This window comes from Chiroxiphia lanceolata, chromosome W, assembly GCF_009829145.1.
Source record: "Chiroxiphia lanceolata isolate bChiLan1 chromosome W, bChiLan1.pri, whole genome shotgun sequence".
NCBI classification, from domain to species: domain Eukaryota; kingdom Metazoa; phylum Chordata; class Aves; order Passeriformes; family Pipridae; genus Chiroxiphia; species Chiroxiphia lanceolata.
Genome location: NC_045670.1, coordinates 2,544,686 through 2,567,385, shown reverse-complemented (window position 1 = coordinate 2,567,385; position 22,700 = coordinate 2,544,686). Strand labels below are relative to the sequence as shown.

Genomic DNA, 22,700 nt, shown 5'->3' with positions numbered 1-22,700 from the left:
TATTAGAATCTCACTAGGAGAATCTGAGCCTATCACTCCAGGCAGCACAAATAAACCCATTCTGGTAGTGGAGGACCTTCCAATCAGTAGTGCATGTACCCCTGGGCTAAGGGGACCCCAATGCTCAGTCGGGATTAGTACTACCTCTGTGGAAGTTATGAAGACTGCGTCCCGGTTGGATAAATCCAGCCCAGCGCTGGCTGGGGTGGAGGGGCACAAAGCACTGGTTGAGGTGGGGGGGCACAAATTGCCAGCCTGTTCCCGTGTCGCATTTGTTTGCGTGCGACAGTGCCCCTCGCCTGCAGTTTTTTGGCACCCTTCTTGCTTTTGGGTGCTTGCGGGGTGCCACTGCTAGGGGTTTCCTAGGACAATCCCTTTGAAAGTGGTCGGGGGCACCACAAATGTAACAACCACTTCTGGGCCTGGCTCCCTCCTGCACTCTTAATTGGGCACTCAGTGCTACTGCCAATAAATCAGTCTGATGTACCATAGAGCCAACCCCCTGACAGGCACGAACCAGTTCTGCAATGCTGCAACTTTCCCTTTTGGGAAGGGTCTGCAGAACTCTTTTACAGTCAGGGTTTGCGTTCTCAAGAACCAGTTGCCTGCTAAGTATTTCCCTGACTTCCTCATTTTCAATCTGCCTATCTAGGGCAGATTGCAGCTGATCTAAGAACTGGGTGTATGGTTCTGTTGGGCCCTGCATTATTTTTGTAAAAGATAAATTGGTATCTTTATCTGATGTGGGTAGTTTCCTCATAGCCCGCATTGCATGTTTAGCTATCACTTCATATACTTCTCTATTGTACCCAGTTTGTGAGTCTATTGAACGGTAGTTACCCTCCCTGGTGAGCTGATGTGCTGTTACACCTGCCTGTGGGTCACTGGCATAAGCGGAGCAATTTTCTCTAAAATTGTTCAGCCACACATTGTACTGGGTGTTAGTAAGACTTATTTTTAACAGGGTTCTCCAATCGTGTGGCATAAAGATGTAGGTGGAGCTCAGTGTCTCTAAAAATGCAAGGGTGTTAGGGGAAGACATGCCAGTTTCCCTTATTAGTTGTCTCAGTTCTTTCGTTAGTTCGTGTGGTAAGGGTTGGAATCGGCGGTTCTGACGTGGGCCAATAACGATGGGGCATGCATTTATTACTTACAGGTCCCCCATTCGCAATGCCTCCTCTCTACACAAACCCCACCTATCAATCGATCCTTCCCCGTTTGCTGCCTCGTTCCCTCCCAGCAGACTCATCCCGAATTCCTCCTCCTCATCCTCCCATTCCTCCCCCCCGGCCCCAGTGAACCTGGTTCCCTGTGGGGGGGTGGCGGTGGGTGGTGGGGACGGAGCGGGGGCAGGGTTACTTCCCCCATTGTGCCTGTGGGTGGGACAGGGTAGCGCTGGAGCGGGAAGGGATGGGTCGGTCTCTGGTCCGTGTGGCAGGTGAGATGGTGGCACCCATGCCTGGGGTGGTAAATGTACTGGGTTACCCCCCCATTGCCATTACGGGGCCCCCTGCGGTGGTCCCATGGACTGGGATCTCACATCTCGGATCTCGTCCCTTCCCGCCGACCCGCGTCCCTTGGGTTTCCGGTTCCCGATTCAGTACTTAAATCACGAACAGTTCCTCTCCCTCCCCCTGCCGGACTTTGTGTGTTTAAGCTCCTACACCTAAAAGCTGGGCTGTCACCAGCAGCGTGAGCGGGGGGGTGTGTGTTGGTGTTGGATATGTGTGTTGTCCATTCTTGTGCTCTGCTTAATGCAGACATTATGGCTTGTCAGGCTGGGAAAGCATTGTTAGCTTGGGGGCCCCCCCCGAGCTTTGAGTTTTATAAGGTTTCCTAATTTGTCCCATATTTCTATGTGGAGGGCTTCAACCAATGGCAGTTGAGGTACAGCTGCCTTAATAAAGGGTACCAAGTCTGTCAATTCAGCCCTTGTAGCGTGTATGTGATATGGTTTTAGCAGGATAGCCAGTGCATCTGTGTCCTGCGATACCTCAGTGGAAAGGAAACTTCCCATTTTACCTTTGAATCTCGGCGTTTGAACGTGCGCTGCTGGAGAGTGTCTGTCTATTTGCTGACTTGTCCCGATTCTCAGTCTCTTGGTCCGCGTGGGTGGTAGAGGTGTTGTCTGTCTATGGCGTCGGTCGGGCTCGGCGTCACTCGGGTTGCGGTAGGCACTGGCTTGGTGGTGGCGGGCGGCGGCGCTGGCGGGCTCTCTCTGCGACGAGCGGAGGCGGAAGTGGCGTCCAGTGGCAGTAACAGCTCCGGGGTTCCCGCGAATCGCTGTGTTTCGGGCACTGCATGCTTCAGTAGGTTCAGAGTGGTTTGAATGTGGCATGGAGGGGTTGCGGCATGGCTTTTAAGCTTGGCGCGGAGTCGGCAGGGGCGGCGGGCGGACGGGGAGTTGCAGCAGTTTCTACTAGGCAGAAATCGTGCAGGCTTCGCGGGGTCTGGCAGTCGCTGAGGATGTTAGAGGTGGCAGCGGTGGAGTCGTTTTTTACGCACACGGTCGAGCCGCGGCAAGCGGCGGGCAGCGGGGTTTCCCCTGGCGGTTTTAAGGTGCTCCACCGCCCGGGTCTCCGAACTGCGGGGCACCGCACCGGTTAGGGAAAAGTCCTTGCTGCGTGCTATGTACCGCTGCCTGTCAGCTTGACTCACCGCTCCGGCGTAAGTTGGAGTCGGGTCCGCCCTCTCCGGCCACTTCGATCTGTCGACTTTTTCTTTTCTTCGTTCTTCTTCTCTTTCCTGTGCACTTTTCCTAATATTTTGGAGCTCCTAAACTAACTTTCCGTTTCTCATATGCAATTGAGACAACGACTTATAGACGTCTTGGGTTTTTTCAGTGAAAATTCCCGTCTCCACACAATCGAGACGATAAACGGAATTACCGAGTGTTTTGCCTGATCCGGGATATGCTAAACTGACTTAATATAGGTTAAAAAGGTCCCAAGTTCAGGTACGCCATATGTAGGGTACGCAAATGTCCTTATATAATAAGGAAAAACACCTCTTCGTGTGATGGTGAACAAAGAGACTTTATTTTAAAATCGACACGGTTTTATCCTTTAACACCATGTGACTTCTTTGGCCAATGAGGTTACCTATGTCAGCGCATGCTCCCTTGGGCTCTTCTGCCCCGGCACGTACCCTGTACCTTGGACACGCCTCCCACATGAGGACAGGAGCATCCTCCTATCTCACAGGCCTCTTAACACCTAGTTTATAGCCTGAGGAGTCAGATGGTGTAAATAGTCTATTGATAACAGTTTCTGGGAAATGGCATGGAAGGCTATAGAATACACAGTTTTGGGTTACACCCATACAGTGATGAACTGGTCCCAGCTGTTCTAACTAGGACACATCCTTGTCTCTAAACTGGAGAGACATGGATTTCATGGGTGGACCTCTTGGTGGATAAGGAATTGGCTGGATGGTTGCATGCAAAGAGTTGTGGTCAACAACTCAATGTCCCAGTGGAGACCAGTGATGAGTGGTGTTCCTCAGGGGTCAGTATTGGGACCAGCACTTTTTAACATCTTTGTTGGTGACATGGACAGTGAGATTGAGTGCACTCTCAGCAAGTTTGCCATTGACACCAAACTGTGTGGTGCGGTCAACATGGCTAGGATCATCCAGAGGGACCTGGACAGACTTGAGAGGGGGGTCTGCGTGAACATCATGAAGTTCAACAAGGTCAAGTGCAAGGCCCTGCACCTGGGTCAGGGCAATCCCAAACACAAATACAGGCTGGGTGGAGAATGGATTGAGAGCAGTCCTGGGGAGAAGGACTTGGGGGTGCTGGTGGATAAGAAACTCAAAATGTCTTGGCAATGCATGCTTGCAGCCCAGAAAACCAACTGCATCCTGGGCTACATCAAAAACAGCACAACCAACAGGTCAAGGGAGGTGATTCTTGCCCTCTGCTGTTCTCTTGTGAGACCCCACCTGGAGTACTGCATCCAACTCTAGGGTCCCCAACACAAGAAAGACGTTGACCTGTTGGAACAAGTCCAGAGGAGGGCCACCAAGATGATTGCAGGGCTCGAACACCTGCTATGAAGACAGACTGAGAGACTTGAGGCTGTTCAACCTGGAGAAGAGAAGGCTCCGGGGGGACCTTATAGCACCTTCCAGTAGATGAAGAGGGCCTACAAGAAGGCTGGAGAGGGACTTTTTACAAGGGCATGGAGTGACAGGACAAGGAGGAATGGCTTTAAACTGAAGGAGAGCAGGTTTAGATTAGATATTAGGAAGAAATTCTTGACTGTGAGGGTGATGAGACACTGGAGCATGTTACCCAGAGAGGTTGTGGATGCCCCATCCTTGGAAGTGTTCAAGGCCAGGCTGGATGGGGCTTTGAGTAACCTGGTCGAGTGGAAAGTGTCCCTGCCCATGGCAGGGGGTTGGAACTAGATGATCTTTTAAGGTCCCTTCTAATCCAAACTGTTCTATGATTCTATGGTTCTATGAGTCTATGACTAGTCCTTTTTATACCCTTTTCTGTCTACTCCCATTTTGTTCCTTCCTGCTCCCCCTTCCCCTGCACATTCCCTCATCTATTTGCACAGTTCCACCGACCTCCCCTTCAACATCCTGGACCCTCAGGTTTGCATCCTTATCAGTAGCAAAGTCTCAGTTTTACTGTGGTTTCTTGATAACCCATCAATTAGTGTGACTGACCAGGTTTGTTTACATTATGTTTGTGTCTCTGTTTTATTTATGGATTCCCCCTTTTCATCATTTGACAAGGTCCTTGATCAGATCATCTTAATGGAATAAATATTCCCACACTCCATATATCCGTACAAATTAGTGAGTGACCTGGTTTGGTTCTCATCACTGCCTCCCTTATTGTTTTTTGGTCAGGTTTGTGTCTCTGTGTATTTTCTTGTTTATGACTTCTTCCCTTTTCTTATTATCTCCTTTTGCGTTGAAAAGGTCCTTGACAAGATACCCTTAAAGGAACAGACTCTCTTTCCTTCCACATACTGTTACAATACTGGCACTTGCATGGATATGAACAGCACAGACAACCTGATGCTGTTCCTCATTTCCACCCAATCAAGATAATCAGTCCATCCAGTAACTGGTTCCTAGACCCCTGGTAAATTTGAAAAACTTAAATTATACCCCTACATATTTTAAAATGCAGTTAAATAAGTTACTGTAGAATGCTAACAATAACAAACATCATTACTTCAGTATCCTTCCTACATTTCAACATCAGAGTGAAATATAATCCTAGATTTCATTGGGTTTTCTGGTACCATAATAGTGTAACAGTGGCTCTTGGTCCCCATGTCTCGTATCAACAGCTTACTTCCAGGTCATAATTATATAATTACAGATAATAGACTCAAAATGAGCTTTGATGGGTTTTTTAAAGTGATGACAATGATACACAGACAGAGAATATGAGTTTCTCTTCTAATTTCAAATTTTACTTTGCAGTTTCCTTGACAATAAAAAAATCCTTAAAAGCATAATTTGTTTTTTTGCTACAACCACAGGAATCCTCTATTTTTTTTCATAGCATTAACCATGTCTTTTGGGGTTTGCAGGGTTTGTTTGTTTGTTTGTTGCTTACTGTTTGTCAGACATTTACCCTTCAGTTTGTTTTTCTTCTCTGGGGAGTTGTGTCTGTCACTGCCTTTGGCATCTCTGCTTCAGTCTGATAGTCTGATTGCTGGTTTCCCATTAGCTTTCTTGTGCAAGTAATGCATCAAGAAATGTCTTCTGTTGCATTACCATTTACTCATTCCTGTTGTATAATTTTTAGTAATTAATTAGTTTAATTGATATTACCCTAGTTAAAATTCTGATTGAGATCATACAGACTTCAGTGAAAATCTGGGTATATTAAAACATTGCATAAACAACTATTTCCTCATAGGTGGCTCTACATTTTGTGGCATTGCATCACTGTGTTTGATGGGTAAACTGGAGGAAGTTTTTTCAGAAAAAGAACTGAACAGGATAAGAAGATGGTGTATAATGAGACAGCAAAATGGCTACCATGGACGACCCAACAAACCTGTAGACACCTGCTATTCCTTTTGGGTGGGAGCAACTTTGAAGGTAGTGTAGAGAAAACCTACAGGATAATTATTGACCTGGTTTTGTTTCTTAAACTATCTTGTGTTATTTGGAAGAATTACATAGTCGGTGCAAATACAAGAATATGCAGAGATTGCTATAAAGGTTTTTCATCTTGAAAAAATGCAGGATAAGGAGGTTTAACAAGTTAGTACTATATTGCACTACTTATCTGTCTAAATAGACATATTTTAATATTTAAAAATATATTCAAGTTTATATATTACTGTAACATTCTAACTTCTTTTCAGCTCTTGAACATATTCCAATATACGAATTTTGAGAGAAACCGGAATTACATTCTGTCAACTCAAGATCATCTTGTTGGTGGATTTGCCAAGTGGCCAGATAGCCATCCAGGTAATTCTACTTTTCAAAATTATGGTGTCTTTTAAGCGACAAATATATTCCAGCAGTCAAACACCTAAGAAGGGCAAGAGAGGTTTTTTCCCCAGTCTCCCCCAAGTAATGTAAAAAAATGAACTGTAAAATATGAGATTTTCATGATTTGGAGGGAAAGGAATGTAGTTTTTCCTTGTTCAACATCAGAACAAGTGAGTTGCTGTCATTTAGACTATCACCAAAACAGTATCACTGTCTATTTAGAGCTGGACAAGCTTTTCCATGTGTTTAATGATTCTAATTAAAAATTACACTGTACAGTGGGTATCTTTGTAAAGGGTCTGAGTAAAATATTTCAGAATGTTTATTTCCTTAAGAAATTGATCCTTTGAGCTTATTCAGAAATCTTTGATGCATTTAAAAATACTCAAAGTTTAGATAGTAACATAGTATGATTTACAGATTGTAATTATGCATAGAAATTATACATAGTATATATTGTTGTCCACAAAAATTGGATTTGTCACCCAGTGTGCAACAAGCCAATAATTACACACTCGAGAGTGATTAATTATTTCCAAGTTGTGCAAACCTGGGTGCTTGGTGGTATTCCACAAATCAAGGACACCAACTATAAAAGCTTTTTACCGTTTATACATTTTAGCATACAAAGGAATTAGTGTTCATTTGCTACAAGTTACATAGTTGTCTCGCTTCCCGTGCTAAGTAGTCCACATGCTCAGTCTTTCTCTTCTTTTAGGTCGGTGGGTCTCTTGGGTCAGTTGTCCATGAGTCGGTCATCACAATCTCCCTCTGCTGGAATTACTTTTTACCCAGTTGGAGTTGATTTCATCACAGTTGCTAAGTTGACTTTATTAGTTTCTTCCTTATCTTGGGAGTTCTGCCAAATGTCCTTATGGCCCATAAATTCTGCATTCCTTGTGTCCACAATCAGTGGTACATCCTTCTTCCCAAGCTTTGTTTACCTCCCTCTAGGTCTTAGATCACTGAAGCATGTCCAGCCCTAAACTTTAACAAGGCAATTCTACCAACAAGTAATTTGTTTTTCTAACACTTGGACATCATTTTTAGAGCTTGTTAGCTGCTATCTGTTGTTTCACAGGTTAAATCTCCCTCGTTGTTGATTGGACTTGAAAGTATACAAAGATTAAACATCAAAGAACATCCTTTCTTAATAAAATTTTACATATTCCACATTTTGCAACAATATGAAGTAGTTATTGGTTGCATTTTAGAAGTGGAAACTGACAATTTAAAAATATACTAGAATTCAAAGGAGATACTGTAAAGATATGAAAACAAACTTTGTGCCGGTAGTAACATTCAGTGGTATTTTGTAAAGAGAAGAGAAATAGTCCATAAACTCAGTAAACAAGATAAAAACATAGTTAGAATAAAGGAGGAGACTGATCAGAATCTGCACAGAGATATTTTAGTATGACGTGATTTCATTTTGAAGAACAGTTGACAATTTGTCAGACTGATAATATAGGGCTCATGACATGTTTCCTCCCCTGAAAATCATTTTAGAATTCCTAATGACTAGCTAAATTTGGTGTACATTATGTAGACCAATAATTTCAAGAAAATATTTGTTTTTCTTGATGAACTGTTTACTTATGAGGTTAGGAAGAAAAACACTATGATTAAAACCCCAGTCATGTAAGAATGTCCTCAAACTCTCTTTTAAGACAGTTTAAGATAAGATTTGAGGAAGGCAAGACTATGAATAAAGTTGTTTGCTTGATTTGTATGGTGTTCCTACCCATACACTACTGTTTCCTATAGAGTAAACTCTTCCTGTCTCTTAAAATTTTTTGTGAGAGTAAGCTACTTTTTAACTTTAATACTCTGACTGGTCAAAGAAATGGAACAAGAAGATTAAACTAGAGTACTAAGGATTAGCTAGATTGTTGCTTTAAGGATGTACAGAAATTTTACTGGTGTGCCAGATTTTTTCTCTCTCTGACAATTTATTGAATAAGTCTTATAAGATTGCATATCTTCTGGAAAAAACTTGTTTGGTATTTCCTTTGGTACTGTTTGTATTGGGTTCATGTGGTCAGGTTTTGGTAACGGGGGGGCTACAGGAGTGGCTTCTGTGAGAAGTTGTTGGAAACTTCCCCCATGTCTGGCAGAGTCAATGCCAGCTGTCTCCAGGACAGACTCACCACTGGCCAAGGGGAATTTTAATATTGTTTTTTTTTACAGAAAAAACAACTAAGTTTATACTTTTATGATAAGTGGGTTTATTACAGCGTTCTTTCTTTGGGCAGATGGTGATGTAAGTCTGTGTTCATGTTTTGAAGAAAAACAGTAAAAAACTAAATGCAGTTCTAATGTGAAAAATTACTGTAACTGCAACATCATTTTTTTTATGGATCTGTAGTTTCAATGCCATATATACATAGCTGAGCTTCCTACAAGATCAGTCTACTATCTGAAAGTCAGGTTGTCTTTTCAATGCAGTAAAGATTTCCCATTTTATTAATGTGAAGTGTGTGCAGTTCCATTGCTTTCAGAAGCCTACTGATGGTTAAACGTACACAGTCCTCTTGACTTCCATAAAAATGCAAAATGATGTTAAGATAGTGAGACTGGTATGGGTCATCTCACAAATGAGTTAATAGTTCTGTTGAGGTCAAATAAGGACAGAAATTATTCATTCTTCTTAAAACATTTAGCTTTTGTAAGGCTGAGAATAGTAGCCTCAGTTTGGTTTTGTTGCAAAGTTCATATGTGACAGAATATGCCAGAGAAAGGTTGCAAAATAAGCATACACAATTTTTTCATAGATGCTTTCTAAAACAGATTAAGAATCTGAACTTCTGTAGCTTCTACTTTAGGCAAAAAATCTCTGTTTAAATAGGGGATTGAGTCCACTATCAGCAAATTTGCAGATGACACCAAACTGGGGAGGAGTGTTGATCTGCTGGAAGGCAGGAGGGCTCTGCAGAGGGACCTGGACAGACTGGAGAGTTGGGCTGATTCCAACGAGATGAGGTTCAACAAGGCCAAGAGCAGGGTCCTACACTTTGGTCACAACAACCCCATGCAGTGCTACAGGCTGGGCACAGAGTGGCTGGAGAGCAGCCAGACAGAGAGGGACCTGGGAGTTTGGATTGACAAGAAGCTGAACATGAGCCAGCAGTGTGCCCAGGTGGCCAAGAAGGCCAATGGCATTCTGATCTGTATCAGGAACGGTGTGACCAACGGGTCCAGGGAAGTGATTCTACTCAGCACTGGTGAGGCCACACCTCAAGTACTGTGTCCAGTTCTGGGCCCCTCAGTTCAGGAAGGACATTGAGGTGCTGGAGCAGGTCCAGAGAAGAGCAACTAGGTTGGTGAAGGGACTCGAGCACAAGTCCTATGAGGAGACGCTGAGGGAGTTGGGGTTGTTCAGACTGGAGAAGAGAAGGCTCAGGGGAGACCTCATCACTCTCTACAACTACCTGAAAGGAGGTCGTAGCCAGGTGGGCGTTGGTCTCTTCTCCCAGGCAACTGTCAGCAAGACAAGAGGATGTGGTCTTAAACTGTACCAGGGGAGGTTTAGGTTGGATATTAGGAAGAAATTCTTTACAGAGAGGGTAATCAGGCATTGAAATGGGTTGCCCAGGGAAGTGGTGGATTCTCTGTCCCTGGAGGTTGTTATGATGAGACTGGATGTGACACTTAGTGCCATGGTCTAGTAACCACGGCAATAGTGGATCAAGGGTTGGACTTGATGTTCTCAGAGGTCCTTTCCAACCCAACTGATTCTATGATTACATGGACTACCAAAATTACAAGTAGTCTCTACAGGTAAGCATCCAGATAGGGTTGTCAAACACAGGAAAGGCTTTCAGAAGTTTCCTGGAAAAAAGCAGTTAGATTTGTTATCTTATGCTACTGCTACTTATTACAAATATTAAACCCACAAACATTAGGGTTCTACAGATCTGGGGATTTTATTAGCACTGACTTTCAAGCAGAAATAGAAGTTTATTCTGGGGACACTCGCAGCTGCAGCAACTGGCCGCAGCTGGGTGGCCAAAACACCAGAGTCTCCTGTCCTTGCATATCAAAGGGTCCTAGGGCATGCGCCATGCTACTTTCTGAGCCGTTTACCTTTACCCATCCCCCCCAGTCTCCCTTCCCCCACTTGTGGGAAGGAATGCTTCTTTGACATCTTCTTCAGATAAGAATATTCCCTGTTCAGTCTCACAAAGGAGCAGGTTCCACTGGAAGGACAAAAGGTGGTTGTTCTCACACATACTCTCAACATGTGTTTCTTTAGCCACAGTAGGCTTCTTGAGCAAAGAGAAATCCAAATCAACTTGCCTCCTCACCCACCTCTTGTGCAAGGGTCCTGTCCACCCCCTACAGCACTAGGTATAAATCCACCTGGTATTTTTCTTTGGTTTTAAGACAGTGATCAGTAGTTGTGAGATTGTGTACTGCCATGTATTTGCAGGCTACTCGTGAAATAAAACATTTGGACCCATGTTTTCCAGCCTTGAAAAACCTTGCATATTTTATAGCTTTAAAGAGGGTAGTGCACAGGCTGCATAGGTGCATTATGGCTACAATGGAATCACAGAATCACAGAATATGCCAAGTTGGAAGGGACCCACAAGGATCATTGAGTCCAACTCCTGACCTGCACATGACCATCCCTAAGAATCACACCGTGTACCTGAGAGTACTGTCCAAATGCTTCTTGAACTCTGGCAGGCTTAGCTGTGACCATTTCCCTGGGGTGCCTGTTCCAGTGCCCAACCACCCTCTGGGTGAAGAACGTTTTTCTAATATTTGACCTAAACCTCCCCTGACACAACTTCAGGCCATTCCATCGGATGCTGTCACTGGTCACCACAGAGAAGAGATCAGTGCCTACCCCGTCTCTTCCCCTTATGAGGAAGTTGTAGACTGCGATGACATCTCCCATCAGTCTCCTCTTCTCCAGGCTGAACAGACCAAGTGACCTCAGCTGCTCCTCATAAGGCTTCCCCTCAAGGCCCTTCACCATCTTCATTGTCCTCCTTTGGATGCTCTCTAAGAGCTTAATAACTTTCTTATATTGCAGTGCCCAAAACTGCACATAATATTCAAGGTGAGACCGCCCCAGTGCAGAGCAGAGGGGAACAATCACTTCCCTCAACCAACTGGCAATGCTGTGCCTTATGCCCCTCAGGACATGGTTGGCCCTCCTGGCTGCCAGGGCACTGTTGACTCATATTCAGCTTGCCATCGATCAGGACCCCCAGGTCCCTTTCCATGGCATTGCTTTCCAGCATCTCATTCCCCAGTCTTGCACAAGTGTAGAACTTGGTGGTTAAACTCACCAAATATACCTATATAGGTAAATAGGTTTGTATATATATTTTTTAGTGAGTGTCCTGGTTACAGAGATAGGAGGCAGAGTTTAGCACTATGTGGGCATGACCAAGTTGTGTATTCTTTACCACCCACATCATCATTGGGGGCACAGTTTCAACAGTAAATGTTGAAAACCAGAAGTTTGCCATCTTGCCTAGGTCACTGAAGCAGAGTGGACTGTCCGCTTAAACTGCGGTGAACTTGGTCCCTTCTGCTGCCCGCTGGCTTTTTTTTTCCCTCCTCCCATTTTTTCCTCTGGAGCACTAGTACAGAGTTGCAGTGCTGAAAGCAGACAGCTCTGCACAACCCATTTTTTTCAGATGAACTAGCTTCCAGGGTTTATTTTGTCCCTGCTTTCTGTTGGTTTTGGGCTGGGGGGGGAACACCTTTTTGTGTACTTTTTGCTATTGATACCACCGTTGTTATTGTGATTTTAGTAAAATGTTATTTTAACTTATAGTCTCTCCTTATTGTCCCTCCATTATCAGAAGGGGCGGGGGGAAAAGGAGTGGCTTATTTAGAGTTTAGTTTCCTGCTGACTGTTAAAACCAGAACAGTGAGTATCAATGCAGCTTTCCACAGGAGTTAATACATTATATTTCTTGAAGTTGAGTTTTCCCTGTCTGACATTGGCCAAACCAATGGCTTGTATCAGAAATAGTTTGACCAGCAGGACTATATAAGAGATTGTTCCCCTGTACTCATCACTGGTGAGGCCACACCTCGAATACTGTATTCACTTCTGGGCCCCTCCCTACGTGAAAGACATTGAGGTCCTGGAGTGCTTCCAGAGAAGGGCAACATATCTACTGAATGTGTTTTTGTCTGTATGTTAATGCTGATAAACATAACCCATCTTTCAAAGGAGGTATCTGTCTAGCGAGACTCCAGCTGTATAACTTCTTGTAATATTATTTTAGTCAGACATGAAATTAGTGATACCTCCAAAAGCTTACCAAGTGTTTAGAATTTGAAAGGGTGACATTAAGGTCGTAGCCTCTTTCCATCTTTAGGCGGTGATGTCTTGGGCAGATAATCCAACCTAATAGATTGCCCAGACTCCTCTTCTTCCAAGTTCCCATAAAAGTACACGTGGATGTCCTTTCCCCTTTTTGCACTAGATTTGGTGTATACTGAACACTTTTGTAAACTAGTTTAATTCGCTAAAATGTCAGAAAGGTGTCCAATTTTTCCTGTTTGGATTTGTTTTCTTCCATGTTTTCTGAATCATGGAGGATAGTGAGTAAGCTCTAGTGCTGGTATAAGATAGGCAACAGGAGAGCTTTGAGATGGGAAAATAAGAGCATCTCATCTCTGTTGATCAAGATAATTAATGAATTCATATCTGTAGGGAGGTTAGGGAAAGTAATGATTTTCTTTTCATACGTCTAAACTTACTGATAGGCTACTGGTGCTAATTTTGGTGTTTCAATAGTCATCTGTCCACTTGACCTTTCATTTGCAAAAAAAAAAAAGGCTTCACGTTGCAGGGTGAGAGGAAAGATTTATTCTGTTGAAAAAAAGTGTATTTACAGCTCCTCAGATGATTTTACTGTTTGACCTGAGAATTTAAAAGAAATTAACTAGTGAGCAAGAATTGTTATAAATTAAAACAGACTCTAGTCTTAGAGTTTGCACACTGTCATTTCATGCTGGGGGGTTTGGGCAGAAATTTTTTTCTTGTTTCAAATCCTGTTTAAAATGTAGTATCTGTTTGTTTTCCTTGGTTATAATTATTCAGGGGGTTTGCAATCCAGGCTGTTACACCCTGACAGAAACATAATTTTTCTTTTTCATTTTCCATCCTGTTTTCAGATGCTTTACATGCCTACTTTGGGATTTGTGGCTTGTCATTAATTGGAGAAACTGGTATTTGCAAAGTTCATCCTGCCCTGAATATAAGCACAAGAACCTCAGATCACCTTCACCATCTCCATCAGATCTGGAAAACAAGGACTCTAAAAGAGTATTCAGGTGACACACACATCTCTACATGAATGATTTAGGCTTTATTTTAGTTCTGATAGCATAATTGTATCCCAAGTTTATAACCAGTGTGCTCTTTTTAAGTGCTGAAGTCATACAATCAGATCTGTATTGATGGAATCATTTTCATAGGTAATTGCCTCCAGTTATTCTGTACTGGTTAAAAAGGAAATATTTAGGGTATATAGAAGTTTGTCACTGCAGATGGTAAATAGATCTGCAAATGGTTTTCCTTCTAAGAAATACCTTGAGGCAATTGAATTGAATTTTTATTTTTTATTTTTTATTTTTTAAATTCATTCATACTGTGCCAAAATATATAATGGGAAAGTATTTTCAAAATCTGTCATACATGTACTATCATACAGTAAAGCACAGAACCTTCAAGTTCTTTATGACTTTAATGTTTGACATATTTTTGGGTAAAGAATCTCCCATATTAAGTCTCAGTTAAAAGTTACCTTTTATCATCTGCTTGCAGATTCCATAAACTTTGGGTTTTTTTAAAGTAGATACAAATAAAATTATTTTATTCAACTGGATTTTTAAAGTTGTGTGGCCTTACTAAATGGATTTCATCATTCTACTGAGTAGCTTCTACACAGATGCAGTGAATCATTAGTCAGTCACAATGTTTTGGACTGAAATATTCTCTTCGTGGGATTTTAATGAGGGTGCAGTGTACTGATATATAGTGTTAAGAGATACTCAGCACAGAATAGCCATGTGTGAGAGAAGTATCGGAACCTATTTCTGAAGTCAAACCTTTGCAATACATTAAAATTATACAACTGTACTTTGAATTTTTTTTATGTTTTTCTTTTTTTAGTGTGAAATAATTCTGAATTTCTTAATGCTTCTATGTAAATAATGAAGCATTAGGCTTTAAGATAAATCAGTAGCAGTTTACTCAGAGACAGATGATGAACATTCTCAGCTTATTTAGTAGTAGTGCCTTACTTTGTGTGCTTGTTGCAGAAACTTTTGAAATTGAGACATTGAAATATTCAAATGAGATTTATTTTTATAAACCAGTTAAAACAGTTAAACCAACATTTGAATACAGATTTGTGATGTCAAATGGAATTGATATTACCCAACTGACTTAAGAATTTTCAAGATTTTGGAAAGGGTAACCCAGAATGCACAATCACTCACCCAATAAGTTGAGGGCTCTCGACCTTGAGGAGTTACCTTGGGTAGAGTTCCAAGGGAAGAGTTCCCAACTGCAGACCTACACAGGGTAGTTGGTGCCACATCAGCACCTTCATTATTGCCTCTTATTCCTCCTCTGTTAGGAAGCCTGCACAGGCCAGATCTGCATTACATGACTGAGACCAGTCACAGGTCACTGGCTGAAAGTCCTGCTAGGGTACCTGCCACAGTGCTTGAAATGCTGCTGTGGTGGGTTGACATTGACTGACCACCAGGGGCCCACCAAACCCCTCTCTCATTCCCTTTCTCAGTGAGATGGGGGAGAAAAAAAGATTAAAAACTTATGGGTTGAGATATAGGCAGTTTAATGAAAAAGAAGCAAAGGACACACACAGAAACAAAGTTCCTAGTCATCCTCCCTACTAGTCATCATCGGGCAATGTCCTGATACTTCATGGGAAGTAGGACCTTGTGTAGCAGTTGCTTCAGAAGACAAATGCCTTAATTGTGAATGCACCTTCTCCCTCTCCTTTTGATGAAGGATGAATGATTTAAGAAAAGATATTTTTGCAGAGTGAATCATGGAAAAGAGAAGTTTTTATTGTTGAGAGTGACATCATATTGGTCATTTGGGATCAGCTGTCCTATGTCCCCTCACAGACTCTTGCCCACCACCAGCCTACTTGCCTTTGGGGGTGGGGGAGTGTGTGCATGTGTGTGGTGTTGGAGAGGCAGCCTTGGTGCGGTGCCAGCGCTGCTCAGCAGTATCCAAAATGTCGGTGTGTTATCAACACCATTCTAGCTACAAAGACAAAGCACAGCACTTTGAGGGCTGCTTTGGGGAAAGTTAACTCCATCCCAGCCAGTCCCAATACAATCTCCATCCCTTATTCCATACCATTTGTATCATGCTCGGGTACCACATAATGTGATTGTACCAGGGTGAATTTATGCTGATACTTTTGGTCTGTGTTTGGCCCCAGCCACCTGCAGTAGTTTATATTCTCCCTGCCAAGTTCACTGATAAAACAGTGAATTCATCCTTGGAGGGAGAACTTCTGTATAAACTGTTTTAATTGGTGTTCTGTGATTGGCTAGTTGTCCTCCAAGGTCGTTTGAAGGAGAAAGTGATGAGGAGGGGAGGAAGGCTCGACCCCCAACTCAATTAGAAAAGACCCCCAAAACATACTGCATGTGCATTAGGGGATTTCCAAAGTTCTCATGCATACGCAGAAGAGATGCACTTACATAACCGGGAGGTGGGACTGAGGGCCTCGGGCTGGGTGGTGCTGGCCACACCTGGGAGGTTGTGGTCACTCAGTTAATTGTATAAAAGTAGATAGTGCTTTCTTGGAAAGGAGTTAACTTCACACCAAGGACAACGTTGCCTTTTGGCGGGGACGCCTGCCAGTTTGTGAACTCACTGACTCTCCAAGGATGCAGCTTCTGCTATGGGTAATTATAGGCATGCTAGGTCAGTAAGATAACTTTATGGGCAACAACTGGGTAACTGGGGAGGTCGTGCTGGGGGCTTATTTCTCTCCTCCTTCCTCCCTTTTGGGTTTGTTCATTTTGTTGGTCACCTGTTGGTAATAAATATTGGTTTTTGTTAAACTTTTAACAGTGTCATGGTTTTCAAGCTTCAGTATGTCTTGAACCCTTCCCTAATACAGTGATACATTTACATATCTTCTGATCATCCCATTATATCTAGTTCTCATTCTTGAAATTCCTTCTTTCCAGCACTTACAACTTATACTACGTAGTTTAAAACCATCTTTATTCCTAACATAAAGATTCACACATTCTCATGAAGTACTATCCCCTGTCCCTTAACAGATAGGTAGATGGATGCTCAGGACAGGAAAAGTAGCATGTTCAGTTGTTGGACACCAACACCAGGTTGGTTTGGGTCATCGCTGCACTTGCAGGTTCTTTGTGAAGCTTACTCTTTGTTGGTTCAGGTACTTGTTGCTATTTTACTTCCTACAACATCCAACTCACATCACAGATTATTTTTCCCCCAAGGTTAAATCTCCTTGAGGTATACACAGGATCTCCCCATCCTTCTGCATTACCCACCAAGTGCACCCGAATCCTTGAGCAAAAACAGTCCCACAAATGGATTTTCCTTTTCCCAAAGGAGGAGCAATACACAATGCCTTCCCCAGCCACTCCCCTATGTGCAGGACAGGGACCTTGTCTCCTCCCACAGTATGTAGGATATTTGTTTGGGCAAGACCAGGGCGTTTGGCAGATCATCTGGTGTTAAATAGCCAAGTGGCTTCGGTATCCCAGTGCTTCCATGCCCCATTGCCCAATGGTCTCAGCAAAGTCTTTAGCAGTTCATGATATCTATCAATCTTTCCAGAAGCTTGTGAGCGATAGGGGATGCGATACATATAATCAATGATATGTTTCTTTGCCAAGGAGTTTATGAGGTTATTTCAGAAATGAGTCCCATTGTCTGACTCAATTTTTTAAGGTATCATGTGTAGAAGCCCAGAAGATAAGGGGCTAATGTGTATGTCTCAAACATCAATAACCAGATAGCCATGGAGCCAACCAAGGATTACTTGTAATAACAGCCAAGGACTGTTGGTAAGAACACACTGTGAGAAAGAACAGGATGTTGCTGGAGAAGGGGTCACATGGAGATAGGGCAGAACTTTTCTGGGACAAACATCCTTCTTCTGGCTCCTGGAGATGAGTACAACACAGCACAGCGCAGGCGCAGGAATGAGGTCAAGAAGTGGGCATTGACTGTAGGGGTGATCAAGACTCCCAAAGCCCTCCGACCCATTTACAGAAAGGTCTAGAAGAATGGACTACTCGTGATAACTAATTTGCATAGAAAGTGAGAAACTTATCCCCAGGGCAGGGAAAACTCATCTATAAAAAGGTACCTCCACAAAGCCCAGGGCACTTACTCCATGCAGGCACCCCCAGGACCCTGGACACCACAGATAGATTGATGCTGGAGCCAGAACTGATGATTTTTCTTTCTCTCTCTTTCTTTCTTTCTTTTTCTTTCTTTCTTTCTTCCTTCTTTCTTTCTTCCTTCTTTCTTTCTTCCTTCTTTCTTTCTTTCTCTTTCTTTCTTTCTTTCTTTCTTTCTTTCTTTCTTTCTTTTTCTTCCTTCCTTCCTCTCTCTCCCTCTTTAATCTCTCTCTCTCTCCCTTTTCACTCTACCTCTTTATCCAAAACACACTGCCATGTGCTTATATAGTAGGTAAGGGACTAACATACCATTTCCATGTCAAGTGTGTAATTTACTAATAAAACTTTGTAAGCTTTTGTAGACTCTCTGACTTTTGTCGTTCCTTTCAACCACAAGCATTTATGAATCTTGGGTGCTCCCTTTCCCTTAAGGGTAGGACATCACACCATGTTACCATGAAACTTCAAAGTCCCAATATGGTGTTTTGGGCAGTGGCATGGTTTACAGGGTATGCTTCTAGCCAGCTGGTAGTTGCTTCTACCAGTGGTGAGTATGTAGCTCTTGCCTTGGCATGTTCATGGCAGTGGTCCAATATACTTAATTTACCAGACCTCACCATATTGAGAAACCAACCATCACCTTCTGTTCCAGGGACTTTAGTTGTTGTCCCGAACGCAGGCTTGTTCCCAGGTGCACAGCGCTAATTCCACACTGAGGTGAGGTATTTCTAGTTTGTGCAAAGTAGGGAACCAGGTAGTAACCCCCAAAAGGCTGGCTCCTCGATCATCAAAACTTTACAGTATTTATACATTTTAACAAACAATGGCATCATCATTCATTGGTTACAGATTACATAGTTTTTGCATTAATCAAACCCTTTTTTGCTAGTTATATCTTTCACTTCTTATACTAATTAGTCCACATATGCAGTTCTTCCCTCCATTTGAGTCACGGGTCCATTTTGAGCAGATGGTCAATGGGTTGGTGGTTGCAATCCCCCCTGCAGGAATTACCTTTCCTCCAGTCACTGCTCAGTGTTGCTGACTTCACTCCTGGTGACTCTCTTCCAGACAACCCATTCCCTTTTCCTTAAAACAAAGGATTAGCCAATCCTACAAGTTTCTATAAGGTTCATAATGCAATTGCTTAATCATAACCACCTAGCTATAGCTACTGATTACCGCCAAAAAAATGCAGAGTTTGGTCCTGGGGATTGCTAGCTCCTGCTCTCTGTGGAAGACTTCCTTAAAGATCTGCCAACTCTGTTCCACTCCCTTGTCCCCATGGGCAGTCTCCCAGGGGATCCTACTGACTATCTCTGCGAAGAGCTGGAAGTTTACTTTCCTAAAGTTCAGGGACCTAACTGTACTTCTTACCTGACCCATATCCCTCAGGACTGCAAACACCAATGAATGATCACTGCAACCCAGGCTGCCTCAATGTCCCTGATTAGTTCACTTACACTGGTGACCATCAGATCCAGATGTATGACCATCAGATCTTCATATATGATTTCCTCTTAAACTGTCCCATATGACACTGGTACAATATCACATGCCCCTGAGAACAAGTTCATTTTAGAAATGAGTAAATTATATAGACTACTAATATGTAATGTATTATGTTATTATACATTTATAAGGAATTAACCAAAGTATATAATGATGCATACCATGACTATATAATGTAGTGACCATTTTATGCTACAACTACAGTTAATCAAGTTTGACAATATAAAGTGACATTTGGGTATCTAGAAATTTAACAAATAATTATAGAGTAAAGCATGGCAGGCTGATTCTATTACACTACTTTAAAGAATTTGTCCTGTTGCCTAAAATCGGAGAAATAATTCTATGGACAATTTTCAGAATAGAAAGGTAGAAAGTAGTTCTTTAATTAAGGTACCTTACGTGCACAAAGGTATATTGCACACACAACAGTATAGACCTTTACAATTTTTATAATAACATCTAATTATAATATCTGGACATTACTTCATTGGTTTCACCCATTCCCAAAACCGTACCTCCCATCGTCCCACCCTCACCACATCTCTTGAATTTGAGTCTGTATCAGTTTAATGGACTGAAGTGTTTTACTAAGGAGGATGAGTTATGAGGAAGACCAAACTCCTCCCTCTAAGCACTTGTAAATCCGAAATTAAGAGGTTCCAATTGAGGAAGTATGGAGAAAGGAAAAAAATAACGACCCTTTATTAAAGGATATATGTGTATTGGAAGAACAACAAAAGAACACAAAAGCAACCAAACAATAATCCTGTACCCCAAAAATCCCCTTCAAAAGGAAACAGTTTTGAACTTTCTGCCTTTTGGCGCAATTCTAACCACGATCAGTGGGGGCACTGTTGGATTACTGGAGGAGTAGAACCTGCAGTTGCTCTGTGTTGGCCGGAAGGGGGTGCTGTTGGGCTCTGGTGGTTGCCATGTGAGGCCCCGGTGTGCAGGAGAAGCCAACAATGGAGATTCCCCCCCCCCCGCTGAGAAGGGGAAGGGGAAAAGGGGAAAAAAGGGGGTTCTTCCCATGAAACTCATGCTGTCTGCAGCTTGTTGTGGTCGGGATTTCCCCCCCTTCGTCGATGGGTACAAACCGCTGCCAAACATGGGAGTGGAGGAGGGAAAGGGTGACCTCCTCCCCAAAAAGTTCCTCTGCAGATGGGTCAAACCTCTCCAATGAAATCTGAGCAGATCTGGGCTGGGAGTAGAACAGGGCACAGGAAAAGTGGAGGCAAGCCAGGGCCAGCAAACAGCCAGATGACCAGGTCGAAAACAAAACGATTTCAGAGCCTTTCCAACACATACCTTGCCTGAGTTAAGGCAAAAGTGAAGTGTCTCCCATTTCTGAGGAGCGAAGAAATAAAACTCCTCACCCCTCCCCACAGTCTTAGGAGGGCCATCAGCTTGGAATGCAGGTCTGCTAGTTAGTTCTTTTGTGTGGGTCAATTACCCTAGGCAAAACCCCTTCCCCCTCCCTTGTTCAACATCTTTCTTTTACAGCAAGGCAGGGGAAAGAAAAATTCCCTGCTTGGTTTTTTAGAACAAGTAAACCTATGACAGTCACTGTTCACAAAACAACCAGCCCCCCATCCCCATCCTCCTCTTCATCATCATCTCTGTCCTTCTTGGAATGGCTTCAAGGCTTCTGAGTAGTTTTGACTTGGTTATATCAAATGGTATGACCCTGTTATGTCTTATTCTAAGTACATTTTCTTCAGATAAGATATTTTTCACCTTGCTACAATCTTTGTCCATTGGAATTCTTGACAAGAAACGTTAAACGACATTTTAGGAATCTAATACAAAGATGCTATACTGAAAGACTTAGAAAAGTTATACTAAAATTTTATATAATATAGAGTTTAAGGCATCATTCCAAGAAGGAAATCAGAGATGGAAATAAGGGAAAGGCAAGGAAAAGATGAATGCTACGGATATCTGTATGCAACTACAGAAATATATATATTCCTGATTTATGTGTTTCAGTTACAGAAGGGGGACACCTAAAACAGTTATAGGCTATGAAGAAGGCAGCATAGGCATGAAAGCTTTTCAGACAGTTGACCTTCAAAGAGTATTATGTCTCTCTACCAAGTTTGTCAAATTTATGTGTTCAAGGTTTAAATGCATCGTCTGGACTCCTACATCTTTCTTTAAGCTAAAGTACACCAGGATTAGGTTTAACTTTCTTTTTCTAAACAATATGCCTTGTGTTCAGTCAACTAAATTCTTCATATGTGTATACCAGCTAGCTAATACAGTCTTTAAACCCCGCTGAAAGTAGATTAAGTGGATTCACCCGAGGGTACTGAGAGAGTTGATGGAAGAACTACTGGCAGGTGTGAAAAGGTATTACTAAATGAGTTTGTATTTATATATGCATTTTTAATCTTGAGAAATTTTGTTTTAAATGGGACAATCATCAACTGTAATAGACCTGACAAACAAATTGGGCATTGGAGAAATATCTGAAATCATGGTTAGGCTTCGTGAACAAAGATTTGGGAAGGGCTCTACCCACATTTGTTACAAGCATGCTGGTGGCTAATAAGGCCAATGCGAGATAGACATGTCCGATTGCAAAAGGCACAACAGAAAGACTCCTTAGGAGGTATATTCTGTGAGGCACGGTTCTTTCTGCGTTGTCTTTTCTCCTCAAGAGTGATCCTGCGTGCATTCTCAAAGGAAGCAGTAGCGTTATAGATGGTGTGTCTCCAGACCTCCCGATTTGAGGCCAGAGTAGACCAGTTATGTTGATCAATATGGTCAAGGCTGAGATGTTGTTTCAGGGAGTCCTTGTATCTTTTCTTCGGGGCTCCTCTCATGCGGCAGTGGAGGGAGGCAGTGGTCCTTCATCCTTGAGAGGTGCCCTGCCCAGCACAGCTGTGTTCTCAGCAACATGGCCTCAATACTTGTGACTGCTGCTTGTTCTAGAACAGATGTACTGGTCACATAATCTGACCAGTGGATGTTTAGGATTGTATGGAGACAGCGTTGATGGAAGTGTTTTAAGAGTTGCAGGTGGTGGCGGTAGATGACCCATGATTCGGAATCATATAAAAGAGAGTAGACAGCACTATGGCTCTGTAAACACTGATCTTGGTACTTTTCTTCAAGTGTTTATTATGCCATACTCTTTTATGGAGTTTTCTGAAAGCACTATATGCCTTTGCTAACCTGTTGTCTATCTCTCCGTCAATCTTACCATCCGAGGAGATGAGGCTCCCTAGGTAATTATGCTGTTGGACTGATTTGAGCTCTGATTGGTCAATGGTGATATGGGG

General features: G+C 42.7%; 1 protein-coding gene across 1 annotated transcript in view; it reads left to right on the top strand.

Moving 5' to 3' along the window:
• The window catches only part of LOC116779999 (geranylgeranyl transferase type-1 subunit beta-like), an 88,174-nt gene extending 74,360 nt beyond the window's left edge, over nucleotides 1-13,814 (top strand). The window contains exons 6-8 of the mRNA XM_032674518.1: nucleotides 5,894-6,078; nucleotides 6,348-6,456; nucleotides 13,633-13,814. Of these exons, the coding sequence (XP_032530409.1) occupies nucleotides 5,894-6,078; nucleotides 6,348-6,456; nucleotides 13,633-13,814 (476 nt within the window). The remainder of the gene's footprint in view (nucleotides 1-5,893; nucleotides 6,079-6,347; nucleotides 6,457-13,632) is intronic.
• The last annotated feature ends 8,886 nt before the right edge of the window (nucleotides 13,815-22,700 follow it).